This window comes from Perognathus longimembris, chromosome 6, assembly GCF_023159225.1.
Source record: "Perognathus longimembris pacificus isolate PPM17 chromosome 6, ASM2315922v1, whole genome shotgun sequence".
Lineage (NCBI taxonomy): Eukaryota > Metazoa > Chordata > Mammalia > Rodentia > Heteromyidae > Perognathus > Perognathus longimembris.
Window position 1 is genome coordinate 54,984,402 of NC_063166.1, and position 23,294 is coordinate 55,007,695.

General features: G+C 37.2%; 1 protein-coding gene across 2 annotated transcripts in view; it reads right to left on the reverse strand.

The window, feature by feature from the left end:
* Nucleotides 1-1,336: 1,336 nt before the first annotated feature.
* The window catches only part of Macrod2 (mono-ADP ribosylhydrolase 2), a 1,728,876-nt gene continuing 1,706,918 nt past the window's right edge, over nucleotides 1,337-23,294 (reverse strand). For both annotated transcript variants that reach the window (XM_048348774.1, XM_048348773.1), the window contains exons 17-19: nucleotides 11,619-11,696; nucleotides 5,336-5,409; nucleotides 1,337-2,299 (exon numbers count right to left, since the gene is read on the reverse strand). In XM_048348774.1, the coding sequence (XP_048204731.1) occupies nucleotides 5,336-5,409; nucleotides 11,619-11,696 (152 nt within the window). In that variant the 3' untranslated portion in view covers nucleotides 1,337-2,299. The remainder of the gene's footprint in view (nucleotides 2,300-5,335; nucleotides 5,410-11,618; nucleotides 11,697-23,294) is intronic.

The window sequence follows — 23,294 nt, forward strand, 5'->3', positions numbered from 1 at the left end:
ACCATATTAATTCACAAAGAGGCTTTTCAGTGTTTCATAGAAAGATTTATAGTTAGCTGTGGTGATTAATATGTGACCCAGAATCGCTGACAGTGTTTCTGATGCCTTTTTTGGTAAGCTTTTATGAAAAAAGACTTGTTCAACATCTGAATAGTTAGCAGTTAGAGGAAAATCCTCTTTGTCTTGTCTATAGTGAGTACCTTTTGAATTAGGACTATAATACGGAAGGCCTACTTCGATCCTCTGTATGCAAACATGACTAAGACAGCACCGTTTTCTTCCTTTCCTATACTTTTTCCATGGTGCATAGATTCATTAAAAGTTGACATCCAGAATTCATGTGCAGGAAACCTTTAATCTGGCCAGATTAATCTAGCTAGTTTTTAAAAAATATGTTACTATTGGAATGTGAATGAACTTCATTATTTGTTTTAACATATCATATAGCCAAATAGCAAACAAAAACATCATAACAAAGCAAATTTGAACATGCAATCTAATCACAAAATGAAGTCTAAGTGGAATTAGGAATAGAGCTACTATTTACTCTTCATCCTCTGCTTTCTGTGTAATAAGGGTTTGCCCCCTTTTTGTATACTTTTTAGAAGAGATAACTTTTGCCTGAACACACAACATTTAAGATGAACAACTTCATGATAACGAGAATGGTCAGAGTGGAATATTTCCACTTTTGGCTATTCCTAAAAGGAATAGTTGTAAATTGGGAGGTGAAAAACATCCTTTGTGTTGTTTTCAAAAGTCACTGACGTAAGAGGACATTACTCTGGGGAGCCACTGGAAAGCAAGTTTCTAGTAGCTTGCACTTGTCAAGCACACAAGAACACTTGCTACTTGTAAAATGTCAGGAAACAGAAAACCACTGTTCTGATGGAAAAATCTCTTGGATTATTTAGAAGTAAGACTTTGCTTGCTCTTATAGAATACAATGTCTAATGGCATTAACATATATATGCTTTTGTAGCCAACTACAATGGCAGGAAGAAAATTGTCTTTTTTTTTTCTTTTTTTGGTACTGAGGATTGAACCCAGGACGCTGCACTTGTTAGGCAAGTGCTTTGCCATTGAGCTACATCCCAGCCTCCATGTTCTAATAACATGAAGTCACTTAAGTATCGTTTCTGCTATGTTGATGAACATAGTAAAAAAAATTATCATGCATTAGATTGTCTCTCCAAAAGATAATTGTGACATGGCCCAGCCTCTTCTGGACCTCATTTCTTGTGGCCACTGTTTTCCCTGGCACTGATACATCCCATCGAGGCTGTGGCTCAATGGTTTTCCAGATGAAGGGAGCAGCCATTAAATCAGCCTTGGATGTGATATGAACAAAAACCATTTAAACACAGATTAGAAATCCCCATCTGTAAACTTCAAGTCAGAATTTGCTTTGTAGGCCATCTCATTTTGGGTATTCTTTTATGAAAAACATGTCAAGTAGAACGTTCAAAAATCAATAAGCATATGTTTGAGTCCTAAATGTGTTGTTTCCCTCTATGTGTTGTAAGAACAACTGGCTAAGTGCATCCTTTATGGATGTACAGAAAGACTTGATTCTCACTGGACGGCTCCAGGCTGAAGAGCTCATGAACCAAGTAAGTGAACTTTAGTAGCTACCAGGCCCACCTTCCTTATTTCTTTGAGTTTAAATCCTGCTTCTGCAATCCTCCCTAACTAATGGAACTAATTAGACTATGGGAATCCCTGATAAAAGTATTTTCTACTCATCCAGGCCCTTCCCTAATATGTGCTGGGGTTCATGCCTGTTTCCCACCTTTCTTCCTCTGTGGATTATACTGACCTTAGTGAGTCCTAAAATTTAACCTGAAACTTGTCCAACAATCACCACCTTTCTTTTCCTTTGAAGAAACCACTGTATAACCAGCTTTGTGAAATAACCAAGAAAACAGACAGGATCCAAGAGACATATGTGATTAGTAAACCAGATGATGGCACAGTGATCCTGGGGGAAAGGGTATGGGAGAGAAAGACAGAAATGATAAGGATAGTGCCTGGAAAGATGCCTTAATGTGGATCCTCCTGCCAAATTAAAAGCACTGTTCCCCCCTCTTTTTTTTCCTGCAGGTAAATAGAACAAAATGTATCTTGAAAAAATTAGAGCAAAGGATTTTCCATCCTTCCACAGGACTTGCCTTCCCCCATTCCCACCCTCCTCCAAAGCACAAGCTGTCATCTTCCCACACTCCCCCAGGGCCAGGCCCTGCAATGCTGACTGTCATTTAGCTTCCTTTGTTTGTTCCTTTGCTTCATCTTTGTGCCCCTGCCAGAGACAGAGAGAAACCATTTGTTAGATTATAGCTAAGTTACTTGCAAGTCTTAGCAAGGAATATTTTTAACAGAGCCATTTAAATATCTTACCCTTCAAAAAGACCTGGGAATATTGTATGTGATTCTTTAACTGCTTTGGATTTCTGAGCTATAACTGTAGGAATGTGCCATCTTTAAAGAGCTCATAAGTTGGTGCTATTAACTGTATCCTATGTTGTCAGTGCTCTTCACCTCATGGGATGATGGACTCAACAGTCCAAAGGATTCTTCGAAAAACCCTCCCCTTGATGTGTTTTTTTTCAAGCCCATTCATACAATAGTCTCCAGGAATGTGTATACAGGCACAAACATGTACATATAGGTATACATGGATGAATGTCTACCTCTAGGCATGTGCATATGTATACAAATGTGATCATATACACCCATGAGGATATGTGATCATATGTGGATATGTATACAAAGATTTATTTGTGGATATGTGTACATGTACATATATTTGCATGAAAGGCTATGCACATGTACTTGCCCTATATAAACCTTTACATATCTGAACACATACTGAAAATGTATAGATCCCAATGTATATACGCATCGATATAGTGTATGGCGACACATCTGTATCTGCTTCCATAAATTACTTGCATGTGTTTATATAAACACATATATGTGTGCATATGTAGATGCATTCAAGCAGAAATGTGAGGACATACTCCCACCTACACCTGTGCTCACAGGGATAGAAGCACGTATATTCTTTTAAGTAGCAAGGGAGTGTATATGCTCCCATATACTCACATACATATATATCTGTATGTATGCATTCAAGGATGAATGCATATATTAGCCCATATGCTTCCACCCATGCAATTATATACATGAATTTAATGAAAGCACATACACAGATAAAATGCATGCATATATAAAAATAAATTGATGATACATATTAATTTATATGTATATATACATAAATCATGCACAACCATACATACAAGCAAATATACCCATATATGCATTCCCATATGCATATTTTTACACATTGGGATATGTGCATATTGTGTGAATACATATTTTATATATTTGACCATGTATTATCTATATACCATATTTACATATGCACATATGCATATTTAAATATGTTGATGTGATGCCAAAATGTATGATTTCATATATACTTATATGTATGAAAACTTACACAACTGTATACTATTATGTGTTTGTATACACATCCATACCCAGATATACTTGGACATACATTTAAATCACATGTATATTGTGCTAATGTGTCTCTGTGTGCATATGTGCATATTCTACTTTATCCTTTGATCTTGTGTGTATTGATGTTTTGGTGTCCAGATTTTGGTTCTGTTAGTTGCATTGAGTATCAGGTAATTAGGTTATCAGATATATACCTCTGAAGGTATTATTGAAGCCCTCATCTCTTCTAGCTAAAAATGGCAAGCAGTTTAACACATTCTTTACCATATTGGGCCAGATGACCATGAACTAAATCTATGACTCAAATGAACCTTTCTTATGACTTGCCTTCACTAGGTAATCAACTAAAATTGGCAGGAGGGCAAAGATAGTCTCTCACTCAGTATGCTTGGCAGATTGGTTTCAGGTATCCCTAAAAGGGATTACATCATAGATATTTATCTCCCTGATAAATGATGTTGTAGTATTTGCATACACAGCTCTGTGCATTACCATGTATGCTTCAAATCACCTCTACTTACAATGTACATGCCAAATACTTCTGCAAAGTCTATGTTAGTTATATTTAACAGTGTTCTCTCCACTTTGTCATACCATTCACTCAGTATGTGAATCTGTAGACTTCTTCACATTATACATCTGGAGTGGCTAAGAGAAGAATCTTCACTGGCAATAACAGTGTTTGAGACCAAAGAAGTTTAAATTGGGACTACTTAAACTTTATTAGCCACCCAAGCAATCTTGTCTAATTCATTTCTTCCTAAACTATTTAGGACTTCCAAGTGTTGACAATGTACTTATTTGGTACTCATATATGTGTGTATATATATATATATATATATATACACACACACACCCACACATATGCATAGCTTATTGAGAACTAAAGGGCAAAATCAGGAAATAATGAGGCACTCAATTACATGGCTTAGTCTTTCTTCATACTAGTCCTATGTGATTTTCATATGTATTATGTAAGTGTTATTTTTTTTCTTTTTGCAGATACTTGGGATTTGAACTCTGCTCTGGTTCTTGGTCATGCTGGTATTCCTCCATACCTCCAGCCCAGATTTTTTGGAGGTAGTCTCATGAACATTTTCAACCTAGTCTGACTTTGCAATCTTAGCTTCCTGAGTAGCCAGGATTACAGGCATGAGCTACAGGTGCCCAGTTTAAATTTACTTTTATATGAAATTCAAGTGCATCAGAAAGAGTACAGAAGTATATATTTTAAAATAAATTCTCAGGTTTTATTGTGCCATATCTGCTCACTCATCCACAGGTTGTGATTCTATAGGCTTTGGGAATTAGTTTAAACAACTAAGATAACTTGGCCTGGCTTTGTTCATTTTATTTTTTTAAAAAGCTCTCTCAAGACATGGAGAAGGGTGGCGTTACATTCAGCATTCTAACTGTACTTCATCTGTGGAAATTTTAAATGTTTGGAAAACCTCAAATTTTCTCAGGCTCATTCAAACCTTTATGTGAATGTGCATGTCCACAGGACCTAAGACAAGCTTATTTCTGCTCATATACACTCATATGCCTTTGTGTTTGTACATTGTCGACACAAAGGTGGTTCTATGCTCAAAAGCATTGCTCAGGGTTCCTGAAATAACTTGGTTTACCTTTTTCCCTTAAAGGAAATACGCTTTCCTTCTTGCACTTTATTTGGTTTAAAGATGGTAGATGGGAAATATTTAGCACAATCCATTCTATGTGACTTGCCAAAAGAAGTCTAATTTGTTATTTGCAAACAATTCCTTGTGACTGGTTAGTCAATTAAAATCCCAACACAGGTGCATCTTACCTATTGGCAATCTTCTTGCTGACTCTCTGTTGGGTCATTTACATTGTCAACAGGACTATTTATTTCAGCTGTAACTAGAAAGGAAAACAAAGTTGTATAACTATTAAGCTTGTATGTCTTAAATGGCCTCTTATTTGAGACCACTATTCTGATTTCCTGTCTTATGCCCTTTCTTAGTTTTGTCCTGGGACTTGATCTCAGGGCCTGGATACTATCCTTTAGTGTTTGTTTGTTTTTTTCCCCCCACAGGTACAGCACTCTACCACTCAAGCCACAGATTCACTTCTGGTTACTCTTTCCTTGTGGTTAACTGAAAATAAATGTCTCTTGGACTTCTTCATTAAGGCTGGCTTCAAACCATGGTCCTCAGATCTCAGCCTGCGGAGTTGGTAGGATTACAGGAGTTAGCTACCAGTGCCCAACTATTCTTGTATGTGTCTTATGAATGGGACAAAGCAGGATTGCCTCTTCTCTGAAACTACAGGAGCTGAGCTGTCTCTTCATACTAGAGTTGAAAGTTGGCAGTGTGAATTTGTTTATGTAAGGATGGTAATAAATATGCTCAAAAGCCTTAATAGATATCTAAGAAAAATAAAGATAGAAAACAAAGCAAAACAGATCATTGGCATGCAGCTAGGTAAGCAGCTCTCTCCAGAGTGGCAGTGTCAAAAGACCTGTTTGGTTTGCCATGCTTTCAATTTCAAAATCCAAAAACAGTCCCTGCAAATCTGCCAATGGGTACAACAACAGTAAATAGACACCATGAAATAGGAAAGCAAAATGTCTAACTAGATCACACAGCTATGAAAAAAAATGTGTGCTTAACTATGTATTCTAGCTGAACATTTGCATGAAAATAGAATGCATAATTACTGTCTTTTTCAGAAGTAGCACTAAGTAGCCACAAAGGAAAATTTCCAAGAGCTAGCAGATTTAATAAGATGGATGGATTACTTTTAAAGAATCCAAGCCCGTACTGAAAGATCAGAGATATACAAAAAGCTACATCAGAACTCCCATTCAGAACTTCTGCCATAATTGGCTTAAAATGGCCAGGACCAATGTCAGTGTGTTGGAATTGCTCAGTGATCAATTTCCTGTTTCTATCTTCACTTCTAGCTAACAGCTCTCCATTTCCTCTGCCAACAACAAGACAACTCTTTTCTTTTATATCAGTTTACATGTTTTAGCAGTCCTATATTATTTGTGTATTACATAACTATCTCTTTATATTTGGAAACTTTTTCCTTTCCTGCCGTCATTGAATCTGCCAAGAAAAATTGCTAATAGCCAACACACCCTCACTATGGTAACCGCTGAATAGGCAACCTCTGTTTGTTCTTATTTGGATAATCTTGATTTCTTTGTATACACCAACAACCTAAATCTTTTTCCTGAACATGAAAGCTCAATTAGAGTAAAATGGGAGCAGATGCTGGTTTCATACTTCAAAGATGCTTGAGAGCACAGATGACATCGTATAGCAATTCCTAGCAAGGAAGGGTTTTACAAGTGGGTATCCTTGTTCCTACTTGCAAACCATCCTTGATTCTGATAGACAAGCTCCTAGCAAACTGCATATGAATCAGGAAGATGTAGCAATTCTGTCAAGGTTGAGAAAAATCACTCATGTCTAGCCTGGTAGCCAATTATTGAAAATTCACCCACCTTGATTTGTGAATGTAGACAATGAAATCTAGGGACACATTCATTTTCTGGTTCCTTCTTGCAACCAATAGACACATGGTCTAAAATATTTCAATAAAAAAATACATTCCATCCTCAAATAAGTTCCAGGAAAGTAATGTTAAATGAGTTTTTTACTGCTGAGAATTCTGAAAGCTTATAATCCGTCACAATGCATAGTGTCCATGTAAAGACTAAAGTTTTTATTCTCAGAGCCTGCTTTGAAAAGATATAAGGAACTCTGACTATAACACCTCTAACATGGGCTGAGAATATGGCCTAGTGGCAAGAGTGGTTGCCTCATATACATGAAGCCCTGGGTTTGATTCCTCAGCCCCACATATATGGAAAACGGCCAGAAGTGGCACTGTGGCTCAAGTGCAGAGGGCTAGCCTTGAGCAAAAAAGCCAGAGACAGTGCTCAGGCCCTGAGTTCAAGGCCCAGGACTGGCCTAAAAACAAAACAAAACAAAAAACACCTCTAACATGTTGAGGCTTCTAGTAGAAGGTTCTTGAGTTTAGAAATATCTTCAACTTGAAAATCCATGCTTGGTAGTAAAAGGTCAGTTTGTGTAAATGTGCATATGTTAATTAAGGGCAGTGTTATAAGAACTTTTTAAAGCCACTATTTTACTTCCATCACTGACTGGATTGCTCCTGAGTGTATTATAAACTCAAAATTATCCCTGTTTTTTTCTTTGGCTAAAAAAATGGATCCAAAGACAGAGTGAAAAAACAACAATGATAGCCTCTTCAATGCTTGATGTTGGGAAAACTGGGCAGCCATATTCAGAAAATTAAAAGTAGATTCCCTACTTGTCACCATGCACTAACATCAATTCAAAGTGGATTGAAGACCTCAACGTCAAACCTGAAATTACTGCAAAAGAGAGTAGGATACATTAACACTTATATACAATAGAGTCTCAGAGGCACAGAAGATAGGAAACAAAATTTTTTTTTACATAAATTCTCAAACAGAGGCAGAGCAAGATGGCGGCTAAGATCTTTGGGTGATCATATGCTCACAAGTGCAAAGTTGAACAGCCAAACTATGTTCACAGAACTGAGGAAATCAGGTGGGAGATTAACAACATTGTCTGCTTTTACTGTAACAAGGCAGAAAGGAGAGTATTGCCTGTGATAGCATCCCCTCAACTCTAAGAAGTCCAGCATGGAGAAGAGAAGCCTCTTGCTTGGGAGGGACAGAAATTAAGTCCAGACTTTGAACTTAAAACCCATTAGTGGGCTGGTCAAGGTAAAATTCAATCTGGGAAAGACCTAATCTCTTGTATCAGGTCAGTATCTACATGATGAGGCTAGATGGCCGACTGCCTCCAACATGCATCCTCCAACCTAAGGTGGTAGAGAGTAAGCCTCCACTCCTACTGGGAAGCAGGCCTCAGAAGCCAGCATTGGGCTTTGTCTAAGGCTCCAGTTGTCAAGCCTCTTAGAGTGAGATTCAGTACCTGTAAAAACATTGTCCAAGAAGCTTGGCATGGTAACCTCTTTGTACAACTCCATAATAACTTTTTAATGTAATAAAAAAAATAAGGTAAATGGATAGAAGTGGAGATCATCTTAAGAGAAATAAGCCAGGATCAGAAAGACAAAAATCACATATTTTATATGAAAAATCTACACCTAAAACACACACATATACATATACATATGCTTATACATAAATGACAGAAATAGAAATGTGGGACAGTTTGGTGAAAATAGATTAAAAGGGAACAATAGAAGAGAGTGATGCGTGATAATATTAAATTATGTTTGTACAATCTATGGGTTAAATGACATTAGTGAAACCCTCTAAAACTGTAAAAAAAAATGTGGGGAGAAGGATGACTCTGGAGAGATGAAACCCCCCTCAAAAAAAAAACAAACCCAAAACATAGAAAACAAGCTGGGCATCAGTGGCTCATGCCTATGATCCTTTGCTATTCAGGAGCCTGAGGACGGAGGTTTGAAGCTCAACATGGGCAGACAGATTTGAAAGACTATCTCCAATTAACCAGCAAAAAGTTGGATGTGGAAGTGTGGCTTGAGTGGTAGAGCACCATACTTAATAGAGTAAGCCAAGTGAGACCCTGAGGCCATGAGTTCAAGCCTCAGTACTGGCACCTGCCTCAAATTAAACAAATGGGGTTACACCAACCCAAAATATTCTTCAAAGAAAAGGAAACAATCAACAGAATGAAAAGTTACAGAATAGGAGAAACTATCTGCAAGGTATTTGACAAGTGATTGAAGTCCAGATTAGAAGTAATTCAAATTCAATAGCAAAGAACAATCTAATTTAACAATGGTCATAAAATCAAAGTTACTTCTTAAAAGAAGACAACAAATAATCAACAGGTACATGAAAAGTGTTCAACATTACTAGTCACTAATGAAATAGAAATCCAGACTCAGAGAAGGTATCATGTCATTAAGAATGGCTACTGTCAAAAACACTGAAGACAACAAATGCTGCCAATGATGTGGAGAAAATGGAAGCTGCGCACTGTTGGGAGCACACGGGTTCCATCTAGGCAGACTACTTATGGTATATATGCCAAGCTAATGCAATCACTATGTTGAAGAGGCAATTTCATAGTCAAGAAACAGAAAAAAAATGGGTCTCTTAGCTTATGAATGAATGTATAATGAAATGCACATAGATGCCATGGAATGATTCAGCTGTTTCAAAGGATGATTGCTGTCATTTGTGAGCACATGTATGGACTAGAAATCATTATGTTAGTAGAAATAAACCAGACACAGAAGGCCTCACTTCTTTGTGGAATCTAAAAAAAAATGATCTGATAGATATTAAGGGTGTATATGCTACAGAACTGAGAAAAATAAAAGGAGGGATTAAGTTGAAAGAGGGATGAAGATGTTGAAGGGATGGCACAGATTAAGATACACTGCAAACATCATCTTTGTTCAATGGCCAAAACATAGAGGTCTTAAAAGTTAAGAAAAGTGAGGGAACAGATGGGGCTGGGAGGGGTGAGTGAAAATGTTGAAAGGGGTGACATGGGTCAGGACGCACTGTACTCAAAAACTGCTTTACTGAATGGCCACTTCTTCGAATAACTACCTAAAGATAATGAAAATATTCAAAAAGAAAGAGGAATTGAGTGTGGGATGGTACTGAGCAGCGATAAGAGTCTGGTAACAAGTTGGATAAGAAATGTACTCACTGCCTTATGTATGAAACTGTAACCCCTCTGTAAATCACTTTGACAATAAAGAAATGAAAAGAAAAGAGTCTGTGGGGTTGCACTGGGAGAAGGAGATGCTGATTAATGATAACAAGTTACAGAATGATGGAAGCAAGCAGTTCTGGTGGGCTATTGCATAATGGGGTACCTACTGATAACAACAATGTATTATATGTTTCTGAAAGCTAGAGAAAAGGAAATTGATTTTTTTGCCAGGAAGAAATGACAAATATTTGACATGAGTATGTTTAACTTTATTTAAACACTATATATTACATAAGACATATGTGTATATTGAAACATAATACTTCAAACGTTTGTATTTTTATGCATCACCTTAAAATAAAAAATAAAGTAACTCAAAAGGAAGATACATCAACAGAATCAAGCATCAGTGGCTCACATCTGAATCTTAGTTACTCAAAAGGCTGAGATCTGAGGATAAATGTTGGAAGTGAGCCTGGACAAGAAAGTCCATGAGACTCTTATCTCCAATTATCCATCAAAAAGCCAGGAGTGGAGCTGTGGCTCATGTAGTAGAAACTAGCCTTGAATATAAAAGCTTGAAGACAGCATTCAGGCCCTGAGTTCAAGTTCCAGGACCCATATGCATACACATATATACACAGACACACAGACACACAGACACACAGACACACAGACACAGACACACACACACACACACACTTCAACAGTTGATCATCTGACCAAGTCTGGTTTTCTTAGGTTGTATGGCTCACTGGAAATGAAACACTTGTTAAATTATGTGTGCAGAAATGGTATTTCTTTTCTAATGAAAGTAATGCTATTTCAAAAGGTGCTCAGTATGGCTATATAGGAGCAAGGAGGTAGTCATAAGCCCATGGCTTGGGATCTTTTGGTGCCTTTGAAACTAAATATTGTATTAAGAAAATTTTCTGTCAAATTATTGTGAAGCAATCTTAATAACTCATTATATCTTTGGCTAAGACATCTGATGTCATGTGTTGAAGAGAAACCATGGAAACTAAAGAAGAGACTCATCCCAAATTCAAGTTATAGCTCCATCTAAGTGCTCAGGGTAGGCAAATACCTCCTTTAAGGGATACTTCATGAAGTTCCCTAGACTCTAGCTTAGACTTTGAATTACACACTTTGCCTCAGTACCACGAGTTATATTTAAACCAAGACACAGGCTATTTAAAAAAAAAACAGCTAGTGTTTAAATAAAAAGGAGAGAGCAACTGCCATTTTTCTTAATTCCTAGTTGAATTTTCCTTGTGAAATTTACTTTGTTCTAACTAAACATACTTGTTCCTGGAACAAATTGTTCTCCTAATCCTACATTATATACAAGAAAGATACCAGATTTATAGTTTGAGCATACATAGTTCAGAAACTTACCATCAGGACCAGTGGCATTTTCTGTATCACTGGAGTCTTGGCTTTTCACCGACACTGCAGGTATGTCCTCATCTTCAGCTGAAAGAGGGAAAGAAGAAAGTACCTGATTAATAGAGAATTACAACAGCCTTACTGCCAATTGTTCTGTCACCCTCCATTGCCCTCTTCAATTTAAAAATACTCCTGGGACTCAACTTCTCTTGCAGAGAAAGTTAAAGGAGGAAACAGTGGGTTGAGCTGCTTGAATACTTTAGAGCTGCCTTCAAAGTTCTCTTTAATTTGTAAGATAATTACATACATATATGCACAATTTCTCAAATTAGAAACCTAGTAACATAGAATAAAGAAAATGTAGTTTAATCAGTACAATGTGCAATTTAAATTTAAGGGAAAGATTAAGGAAAAGTGTGTATGAGTGAGAGACCACTGAAAAGAAAAAAACACTGATTTTGCCTTAGGCATGCCTAATAGCTGAAAGATTTATTCACCTGTCTATGTGTTTGGCTTTTGCTGTTTAAACACACATGAATGACTGAGGTGCCTCCGTAGGACACATTCTTAGATGCTGTTGTTCTGGATTCCTGAGTATCCAGACTGACCTTGACTTCCTTGAAATCTATTGTGATCCATTCTGTATCTATTTAGCTGCAGGAAGTGTCATTCACTCCTGGTAATTGAAGCTGTCTAATATGCTTAAGGTATAATAACCAGAGGATTGCTTTTCATAGTGTGATTGACTTTCTAGATGTCCAAATGACTACAAATCGACTTCTTAGTTAGATGTCTTTATGCTTTCCTAACTTGATGAACAAGGGCACTGGCAATGCATAAAATGCTAGGAATGGAATTGTTCCATGTTTTTCTGGTGTGCCCATTATTAGTGAAGATGGGAAAGATCCAGTATGTGATTTCTGAAAGAAGAGACCTTCCATAGCAAGCATTTGCAGTATTTACTAAAACTGACCATCAGAAGCAATGATGGAGATGTGACTCAGTCTTTAGCTTGGGTGGGTGGATGGTAGAGAGGTCAGAGCTTGAAGGAATAAAATAGAAGCAGAGTGCAAAAAGATTGAAGAAGCCAGGTGTAAAGTACAGGCTTTTGTAAGTGGAGAAGCCATACCAACATTTGCACTGATTGGTTAAAGAGAATTGGGATGAAAACATGTCTGGGTGGCAGCAATGCAGATAAATACTGATGAGAGGAGAGGAGAGAAATAAACAGTAAGTTTTTGAATGGAAAAAAACCTTGAGAAATATTTTTTAAAATGTTACACACTGAATAAAAATATTTGCATGTTAATATAGATAATAATATCATTATATAAAGAGCTTCCAAAAAATAGAAAGGGAGGTCAGCAATGTAATAAAAAAAAGCAAGAAACTTGACAGATAGTTCATAAAAGAAATAATTGCTTTTACATATGGAAAACATGATTCCCTTTGACAATTATGAAAGAAAGGCAAATTAACATTGCATTGAGAAAGGGATTTCTGTCTAAGGTTAACTGTCATCAAGCAGAATAACCCTCCTACAAAGAACAGCCAGAAACACTACTTAGATTATTCAGAAGAGTTATTTTAAGGCACTGGAGAACTATCCCTGCATCACAAACTTTGTGGGGGCCCTAGAGTCCCATGGGAACTATGAGTGGGTGCAACAAGTATGAGTGGAGGGTGGGTGCAGAGTGCAGAGAAAGCCTGATGTTAGCAGAAAACTGGTAGTGTTTGTTTGCCATATCCTATGTAAACAGGATTGTGAGTGCTTGACATTGCAGTGATCCTTTCCAATGACAGGATGAGGCCTGCTCTTTACAGTTCCTAATCTTCACTGCATCCTGATAGCCTGTTCCTTGCCTTTTGGAATGTGTTCTTGATCTTTAACCCCGAAACTGCCCCCATGAGGAGAATAAGCGGCTGGCACTGGTGGCTCATACCTGTAATCCTAGCTACTCCTGAGGCTGAGATCTAAAGACCATATTTCAAGCCAGCCCAGACAGAAAAGTGAAACTTTATCTCCAATTCCACAAAAAATGGAAGTGGTGCTTTGGCTCAAGTGGTAGAGCACTAGTCTTGGGCACAAAGAGGCTCAGTGACAGCGCCCAGTTCCTGAGTTCAAGCCTCATAACTGACAAAAAGGAGTATAGAAGAAGTTCTGGAGTTTGGGGGTCTATCCCAGACATCCCGCATCTCTCTTGGCAGTATGAATATATGCCTTCAGTAGTTTTTTTCCACCATCAGAATGCTTGCTGGATAAAAACCAGCAAAACTTGAAGTGCAAAATGATTGACATTCCACATGAGCCAAGTAGTTGAACAGAGCTTTTGGATGTCCTTGAGGATCAACAGATGGCAAAATTTAAGAGGTCAGAATCCACCAAGGAACAGGTAATGTGATAAATACCTTGGATTTTCTGTGGTGGTTCCTGAAGGGATATACACCCTAGTGGCAAAGGTGAACTAGAAATAGATCAGTTCTTTAAAAATCAAACTTTAATTTACAAAAATCATGCTTGCATTATAGTTCTTTGTTGTCTCCTACTCCATCAGAGACAAAAATAAATCCTCTCTGGAAGAAGATTAAAACCATTTAGAGGGGCTGGGGATATGGCCTAGTGGCAAGAGTGCTTGCCTCGTATACATGAGGCCCTGGGTTTGATTCCCCAGCACCACATATACAGAAAATGACCAGAAGTGGTGCTGTGGCTCAAGTGGCAGAGTGCTAGCCTTGAGCAAGAAGAAGCCAGGGACCATGCTCAGGCCCTGAGTCCAAGCCCCAGGACTGGCCAAAAAAAAAAAAAAAAACAAACAAAAATAAAAACAAGAAAACCATTTAGAGCCTTAAGTTTTCCATAATTTTTTCAAGCACACTGTACCTGACATTTTAGAAGACAAGAACAAATCACTGAAGACTAAGAGAATTAAAACATATAGACACACATCAGAGATTTAGATATTGTAGCCAAGACTTTAAAATAATAGTCAATATGTTTAAGAAATTAGAGCCAAATCAGAGAATATTCATGTAAAGACAGGAGACTATTAAAGTCAGATGATAATTCCAGAACCAGATAGCTAGCTAGCTAGCTAGACAGACAGATAGACAGCTCTTTCTCTCTCTTAAGGATTCAGTGAGTATTACAAAGTTGTCTGGTATCACAGATATAGTTGAAGAGGGGATTATTAAACTAAAAGGAAGACCAGGAGAAAAAGTAAATAATAACTAAAATCTTTGCAGATGAAAAACACAAAGAGAATGGAGAAAACATATAATTTGGGATCGATCTTCACATGTAAAAACACATATAGTTGCCCTTTATGGGGAAAAAACAAAAAATAATGAATATACCCTATGATATCAAACCATTATTTTTGGAATTCATAACTCCAATTAATGCAAAATGAGCCTCAATGTGCCAGTCATAAAACTGCTGAAAACCACAGTCAAATATATATATATATATATATATGTATCAATACATACATATATCACTACATATATATATCAATAACAATACATAGCAACAAAACTTGTAGATGAGTTTAACAAAATAATGAGTTCAGAGAAAATGTGATCATATATTTAAGTACTAAACAAAATTATATTCTACCTAAAATTCCATACCCACACTTTTTCTTTGATTTATTGTGATTCTCCATCTGTGCCTAGGAACCCTAGTGTTTCCCCTATCACTTCCTGTAATATTTTCATGGTTTCTAGGATTACTTTAACGTCTTTGATCCATTTGGAATTTGATTCTGGTGCAGGGTGATAAGGATATAGCTTCAGTTTTCTGCATGTGTATAACCAATTCTGCTAGCACCATTTGTTGAAGAGGCTGCTTTTTTTCCATCCTGTGTTTTTAGCTCCCTTATCCAATATTAGATGGCTGTAGATCTGTGGGTTCATTTCTGGGTCTTCTGTTCCATTGTTCCTCAGGCCTATTCTTGTGCCAGTACCAAGGTGGTTTCATTACTATAGCTTTATAATAGAGTTCAAAGTTTGGTATTGGTATTCCTCCAACACTGTTCTTTCTGCCAAGGATTGCTTTTGCTATTCAGTCTTTTATTATTCTATATGAATTTTTGTATTGCTTTCTCTACTTCATTGAAGAACACAGAATTGCATCAAACTTAAAAGTTTCTGCATGGCAAAGGGCATACCTAACAAGATAAACAGAAAGCACACGAAATGGGAGAATGTTTTTACCACCATCAGACTGGAGCCTCTTATTCAAAATATACTTAGATCTCAAGAATCTAAACACTCCAAAGATAAACCCTCAAAAAGAAAAAAAATTGACCCAATTAATAAGTGTGCTAATGACTTAGAGAGACTTCTCAAAGGAAGATTGCCCAGTAGACACATGAAGAAATGTTTAACACCTTTGGCCATAAAGGAAATGAAAATCAAAACATTGACATTCTACCTCACCCCAGTTAGAATAGTCTTTATCAAGAAACTAACAGTAACAAATGCTGGTGTGGATTAGGCCAAAAGAGAACTTTATTACACTGCAGGTGTAAATGTAAACTTGTTCAACCACAATGGAAAGCAATATGGACCTTCCTCAAAAGACTAAACATAGAGCTTCCCTATGGCTCAGAAATTCCACTATTGGGCATTTATCCAATAGACAATGAATAAGAATGCACTAAAGTTACCAACACAACCATGTTCATTGCAGCATAGTTTACCATAGCCAAGATATGGAATCAACCAAGATGTTCTTCAATAGATGATCAAGAAAATGGAGTATATGTATACAATGGAATTCTACTTACCCATCAGAAAGAATGATATGGTACTATTTGTAAGAAAATGGAAAAACTGGGAAAAATTATATTAAGTGAAGTAAGCCAGACCCAGAGAAACATAGGTTACGTGGTTTCCTTCATTTGTAGTAGCTAGAATGTGTTTGTAAATCTATAAGCAAACATTATGGATGGTTAAAAAAATGCACTGGGACATAATAAATTATACAGGTCTCTAGACATTCACACACAGTGAGACCAAAGGAAAATGATCTTAGGAAATAAACACACAAAGGTGCAATTCCTATGTGTATCTGATAATATAAAATAATGTTTATGAAAATGAACTCCAGAAAATGGAAACAGGTTTTCTCTTCGTTGCTATTTTTGTTTTTATTTCCTGTTTGTCTTGTTTATCTGTCTTTGAGAGGATAAAAGGGGGAAATGGTGGAATAAATAGTGAACAAATGCAGTAGTAGCACGCACTAGACACTATGTTGAAAGTAAACTATACAACTTGTGGTAGAAATGGACAGAAAAACTGGGAGAGAGCAAGGGAAGGGGTGATGTTGAAATTTAACTTTTTGTAACATATGTACCTGTAACTCCTCTGTATATTACAATTATAACAAAAATGCATAAAAGAAAAAAACTATAATTCTATACCCTAACAAAATTTTCCAAATTTGAGTTTGAAATTTAAAAAGAAACTTTCAAGAACAAACAGCATAAAATTTATCAATTGCAGACCTACAATGAAGGAAAATTACTGTTGGCTATCTGGAAACTTTTAAAGTTATCAATGTTTCTCAAAACACAGTATGGAAATGCAAATGATTTTTGAGCAGAACACCTAAAGCAATAAATTTACAAAGTGGCATAGCTTAAAAAGAGAAAAAAAAACAGGGAACACAATAGAAAATAAGGGACCAATACACATGTCTAAAAGAGAATGTTTTGGCCAATTATTGAGTTTTTCAAGCAATTTCTTTTTATTAATGTTTTCTGTATGTACGAGATTCTATCATATACTATTGTCATTTTATAAGGATGATTGCTAAAAGGAAAATTAAGGGGCTGGGGATATGGCCTAGTGGCAAGAGTGCTTGCCTCGTATACATGAAGCCCTGGGTTCAATTCCTCAGCACCACATATATAGAAAAGGCCAGAAGAGGTGCTGTGGGTCAAGTGGCAGAGTGCTAGCCTTGAGCAAAAAGAAGCCAGGGACAGTGCTGAGGCCCTGAGTCCAAGGCCCAGGACTGGCAAAAAAAAAAAAAAAATAATAGTTCCACTTCTACTTAAACTTTACTAACTTGACTTTGTTGTTAGGGTTCTTGTTTTTGATGAGATATAAAGGTACTTGTAGCTGAATGTAGGGACCCTGAGGAGATTTTCTGACACAGTCTATAGGTAGTAACCCCTTGACATTACTATAAAGAAACCCCTTTAGCACCATGCAATAGGCAGGATGAGAGTGTATTCAAGAGCTATACGATGAGTGGCAAGGCTCAAATTTGCAAATCCAGCTACTCAGAATATAGAGAGAAAGAGAGCAGGAGAGAGAAAAAAAGGGAAAGAGAGGGGGAGAGAGACAGTACAAGTGAACACAAGGTACCATAATGATTTTACTTTGAGGCTACCCTTGGAGAAAAGGTTCATGAGACCCATATCAATGAAAGGTAGACATATTGACACAAACTTTTCTTCTCAGCTATGCAGGAAGAATAAAGAGTAGGATTATGGTCCAGACCAGTCTGGGCATACTCATGAAACCTTATTCAAAAATGCCTGAAGCAAAAGAGGGATGCAGTCATAGCTCAAATGGTAATGCACCAGATTTGTAAGTACAAGATAGTAAGCTGATACCCTAGTACCACCAAAACAAACAAAAATCTTCATGAGGAAAAGAAATTTGAAGAAAGCAAACTCCAAAAACATCAAACTTCACTTGCTTATCTTTTATCTGTCTTCTAAACTTTTCTTACTAGGACGTCTCTTTCTAAGATCCTGAAGATGTATCTGGTAGTGTGCTGACTTATTTAATACCATATATGCTTATGGTATGTATATATATGTGTGTGTGTGTGTGTATGTGTGTGTGTGTGTGTTTAGCATGAATATATGATTATGTTCATGCATTAGCAGGCCTATGCAAATTTTGTCGTGTGTGTGTGTGTGTGTGTGTGTGTGTGTTTATGTGTGCAAGAGTATGGGTAGTACATTTCTAAAATGGGAGAACAACAGACATTTGTTATTCAGACATGCAAGTGGAAAGGGTATTATCCTAATGGCTTCTACCCTGCTGAGCAATGCAACTGAGTGTCCCAGGAAAATGAGTCCATTTCACACAGCCAACAGAATCTGATAAACAAAAATCGCCTCTGCTGCCTATTTATTCCAGTTTGCCTGACCCTTCCCAATTTTGATTGCTGCTGTTTGAAACACAAACAAGAGGTATATTTCAGACCTCCTAGCAGGAGATAAAAGGTGCTGAAATGGAAAGAGTCTAGGACGTTCAGTACCATTTTCATTTTCAATTACCAACTGCAACTGTTCTCCTCAAAGCCTTGATTACAGCATCCTTTTGTAGGTCAGGGGCTTTACATAAAAAGTGATAAAGGGAGTAGGTCTCATCGCAGAAGAACAGTGATTTATACAGAATGCCATCTATCAGACTTTTTTTTTTTTTGCCTGTCCTGGGGCTTAAAATCAGGGTCTGGTCACTGTCCCTGAGCCTCTTTGTGCTCAAGGTTAGCGCTCTACCACTTGAGCCACAGCTCCTTTTCCAGCTATAGTTTATTGGAGATAAGAGTCTCACAGACTTGAACTTTCCTGCCTGGGCTGGCCTTAAACTGTGATCCTCAGATTTCAGCCTCAGGATTTGGGGCATATTGAATTGAAATGGTGTTTTCAAAGTTTCAGATGTGCACCATGATTTTAGGTGATAGCATATTTGTGTTTATATTTTATAAAGATATAATTAGATATAAATCAAAGTCATAATTTCATAGTTATAATTTCTATTGGACAAAATTAGACAATCTTAGGATTAAATCAATGAAACAATGCATAAATATATTAGCTAGTACCCCTACAATGCTGTATATCAAGCCAAGTCTGGACCAGAAAGCACATCAGGCTATTAAATTGAGTCCTGGTTTCATCCTCTTCAACTAGCTGCTTTATAAAGGGCAGTGTGTGTGTGTGTATGTGTGTGTGTGTGTGTTGGTCCTGGGGCTTGAACTAAGGGCCTGGATGCTTTTGTGCTCCAGGTTAGTTCTCTATCCTTTGAGCCACAGCCTCCCTTCTGATTTTTTTTGGAACTTCATTGGAGATGAGAATCTCATGAACTTCCTGACCAGATTGGCTTCAAATTGCGATCCTCAAATCTCACTGAGTAGCTAGGATTACAGACATGCGCCACTGGTGCCTGGCTCAAGTGCAATCAATTAATAAATCAATCAAATAAAGTACATTCTTATTGAAGTAAAAGGCAAGAGCAGAAAAAGCAAAGACTCAACTGTACAAAAGCATTTCCAGTCTCTAACTTCACTCAGTTCTCCTAGTATCTATGGACCTCAGGAAATTGCATGGCCAAATACAATGTCAATAGAAAGTAAAGTAGACTGCTATGGAGGAGACAGATTAGAAGTGAATGTTTATGTGTAATCAATTCATTACTGTAGTAGTGAAATTAGAACACAGGTATGGCAAACACAGACAAAATGGCTCAAGAACAATACGAAATTACAAGTTGGATTTACATCTAATTATATCTTTATAAAACATAAACACAGAATCCTATAAGGACTCTAAAGAATGCTAATAAAATTAAGCACTTTCTGTCAACCCTCCCCCCAAACATAAACACAAATATGCTATTTCCTTATCACTTAAAATCATGGTGCACATCTGAAACCTTGACAAATACTGAATTAATTAAGAGAGGCCCTAAATTCAAACCCCAGGATCATTTTAAAAAAAAGGAGAATTTTCAGGCTATACTTTGCTGCTATCTGAAAGGTACTGAGATAGAAGAAAACTGGTCTTGGAGCTTAAGGCAACGGTCACATATATTTAACTCCCAGGCTCAAATGGAAGAGGGCTATTGACACCAATTTAGAACTTAAGAGACTCCTGTTCTTATTATGCTACTTACTGATTGCTAGGAAAGATGAGTTCAATTAGACCTTTCTTTGCCCTAGACTGACAAATTCACTATCTAGTTCTAGAATCCAGGCATAGGGAAGAGAGATCAAGGACTGATTTAGTGAGGACAGACAGAGGGTCAGTATAAACATAGAGCTAGAAGAGAAGTTGAATCTTGTCATTACACAGGCTGCACGCATTATAGGTCTTACACATTACACAGTGCTGTACTGAGTCAAACTGAACTTCATATTCAGCCACCAACTCTATTTATTATCTTAAAATTACTCCTACCCTATACCGAGTCTCAGGAAAGAAAGCATTATTGCCTTTCAGTACTGTATTTCTTTTATTAGGATTATTCATAATTAGCTTTCTTATGCTCTAATGAATAAAACGAATACATATACAAAACAAAATGCCACACCTATCATTGTTACTTTGGTAAAGATTTACTATTTTCAGCTTACTAAAGGTAAATTGGCCTGCCACGAAAAAACTGGAAGTTCAAATATAAATTTTGTAAGCATGTGTCAATTTTTCTTTTAGTTTTTACATTTTTAGCTGGACATAGGCTGTAAGTACCAAGAACAACTTATTTTTGCCTGAAGATAATTGTTAAAGCACAACAACTCAAAATAAGCCAGATTACACAGGAAGGAACTTCCTGAATATAGTCCTAGGGGCACAACAAATGGGGAGAGACTCGACAAATGGGACTACTACAAATTAAAAAGTTTCTGCACAGCTAAGGACATAGCCACCAAAATAGAAAGACAGCCAACCATATGGGAAAGGATCTTTACCAGCACAGCAACAGACAAAGGCCTAATATCTGTCATCTACAGAGAACTCAAAAAACTAAGCCCCTCCAAGCCCAGTGAACCAATTAGGAAATGGGCAAAGGAGCTAAAGAGAGACTTCACAAGAGAAGAAATAAAAATGGCAAAGAAACATATGAGGAAATGTTCAGCATCCCTGGTAGTAAAGGAAATGCAAATAAAAACAACCCTGAGATACCACCTCACTCTAGTTAGAATGGCCTATACTCTGAACTCAGGCAACAACAAATGCTGGAGGGGGTGCGGGGAAAGAGGAACCCTTCTCCATTTTTGGTGGGAGTGCAAATTAGTACAACCACTTTGGAGAACAGTATGGAGGTTTCTCAAAAAGCTCAATATAGACCTACCCTATGACCCAGCCATACCACTCCTAGACATCTATCCTGAACAGCAGGTCCCAAGATATCAAAAAGACATTTGTACTTCCATGTTTATCGCTGCACAATTCACAATAGCCAAAATATGGAAGCAACCCAGATGCCCCTCCAAAAAATGGATCCAAAAAATATGGGACCTATACACAATGGAATACTACATAGCAATTAGGAATGGTGAAATATTGTTATTCGCAGGGAAATGGTCAGAACTTGAACAAATAATGTTGAGTGAGACAAGCCTAGAACACAGAAAACAAAGGGGCATGATCTCCCTGATATATGACTGTTAAGATGGGGTGACAGAGAGACAGTAAAGACCAGGTCTGTGAAACCAAAAACTGCTTTTCAAATGGCATTTCCCACAGGATTGGGTCAGCGACCCAACATTATGTAACTAAAACCAAACAACTACTCAACATATAACGGTCAAAAATTGATCTCTCAGTGGAATACAATAGCTCAAAAGCTATGTGTATACGTTCATATAAGACTACTGTCGACATATTGTCTAATGTCGACATTACATTTAAAGCCCTAGGCGAATTTTCTTTGGCGTAGGCCACATGGCTACTGTATATGTTCTTGGTACATTGTGTATTGTATATATGTCTACCTGACCTAGGGAAGGGAAAGAAAAACAGGGTGTAAGATATCACAAGAAATGTACACACTGCCCTACTATGTAACTGTACCCTTTTTGCACAACACCTTGTCAAAAAATTTTTGTTTAATTAATAATTAAATTACAAAAAAATAAGCCAGATGATTTTACTCTATTCTCCTGCATTTCAAAAGCATTTCTAGCTAGGTGCTGGTGGCTCATGCCTGTAATACCAGCTATGTAGGAGGCTAAGATCTGAGGACTGTGGTTCAAAGCCAGCCTGGCAAGAGAGGCCATGAAACTATTATCTCCAAGAAATCACAGAAAACACTGGAAGTCATGCTATGGTTTAAATGGTAGAGTGCTAACCTTGAGCAAAAAGGAGCCCAGGAACAGAGTTTAGGCCCTGAGTTCAAACTCTCAGCATGTAGTTGTCTAGATAGTTTTTAATTCTCCTATCCTTCCTCTTCTCATTCATTCATTTATTCATTCAGGTACTGGCATAGGTACTCATGGCCTTATGCTTACTCTACCCCTTAAAACTTTTATTGTTTTAGTTCTTATTCATAGGGTGTTACACTTATGCCCAGCAGGGCAGACCAGCTTGATTTGGTGATCTTACCGTTAGCTCCCTTATACTTAGAATTATAAGCAAGATCCATCACCACATCTTGATTTGTTGGAATGTTTTTGGTTTTTTTTTTTTTGTAGTTTTTACATAGGCTAGCTTCCAATGAAGATCCTTCTGACCTGCCAAGTAATTGGGATTACAGGTATGTCCTGATTTCTTTTTCTGTTTTCCTGCATACCCATTCACTCTTTGCTTTGATTCTTCCCTTTTAATTTTTTTTTCCTTGAGACTGAGATGTGAACTTTGTTTCTGACATTTTCACTCATTGGCAGACTCACTATCACCCGAGCTAGATCTCCAATCCCTTCCTCCTTTCTTCCTTCAT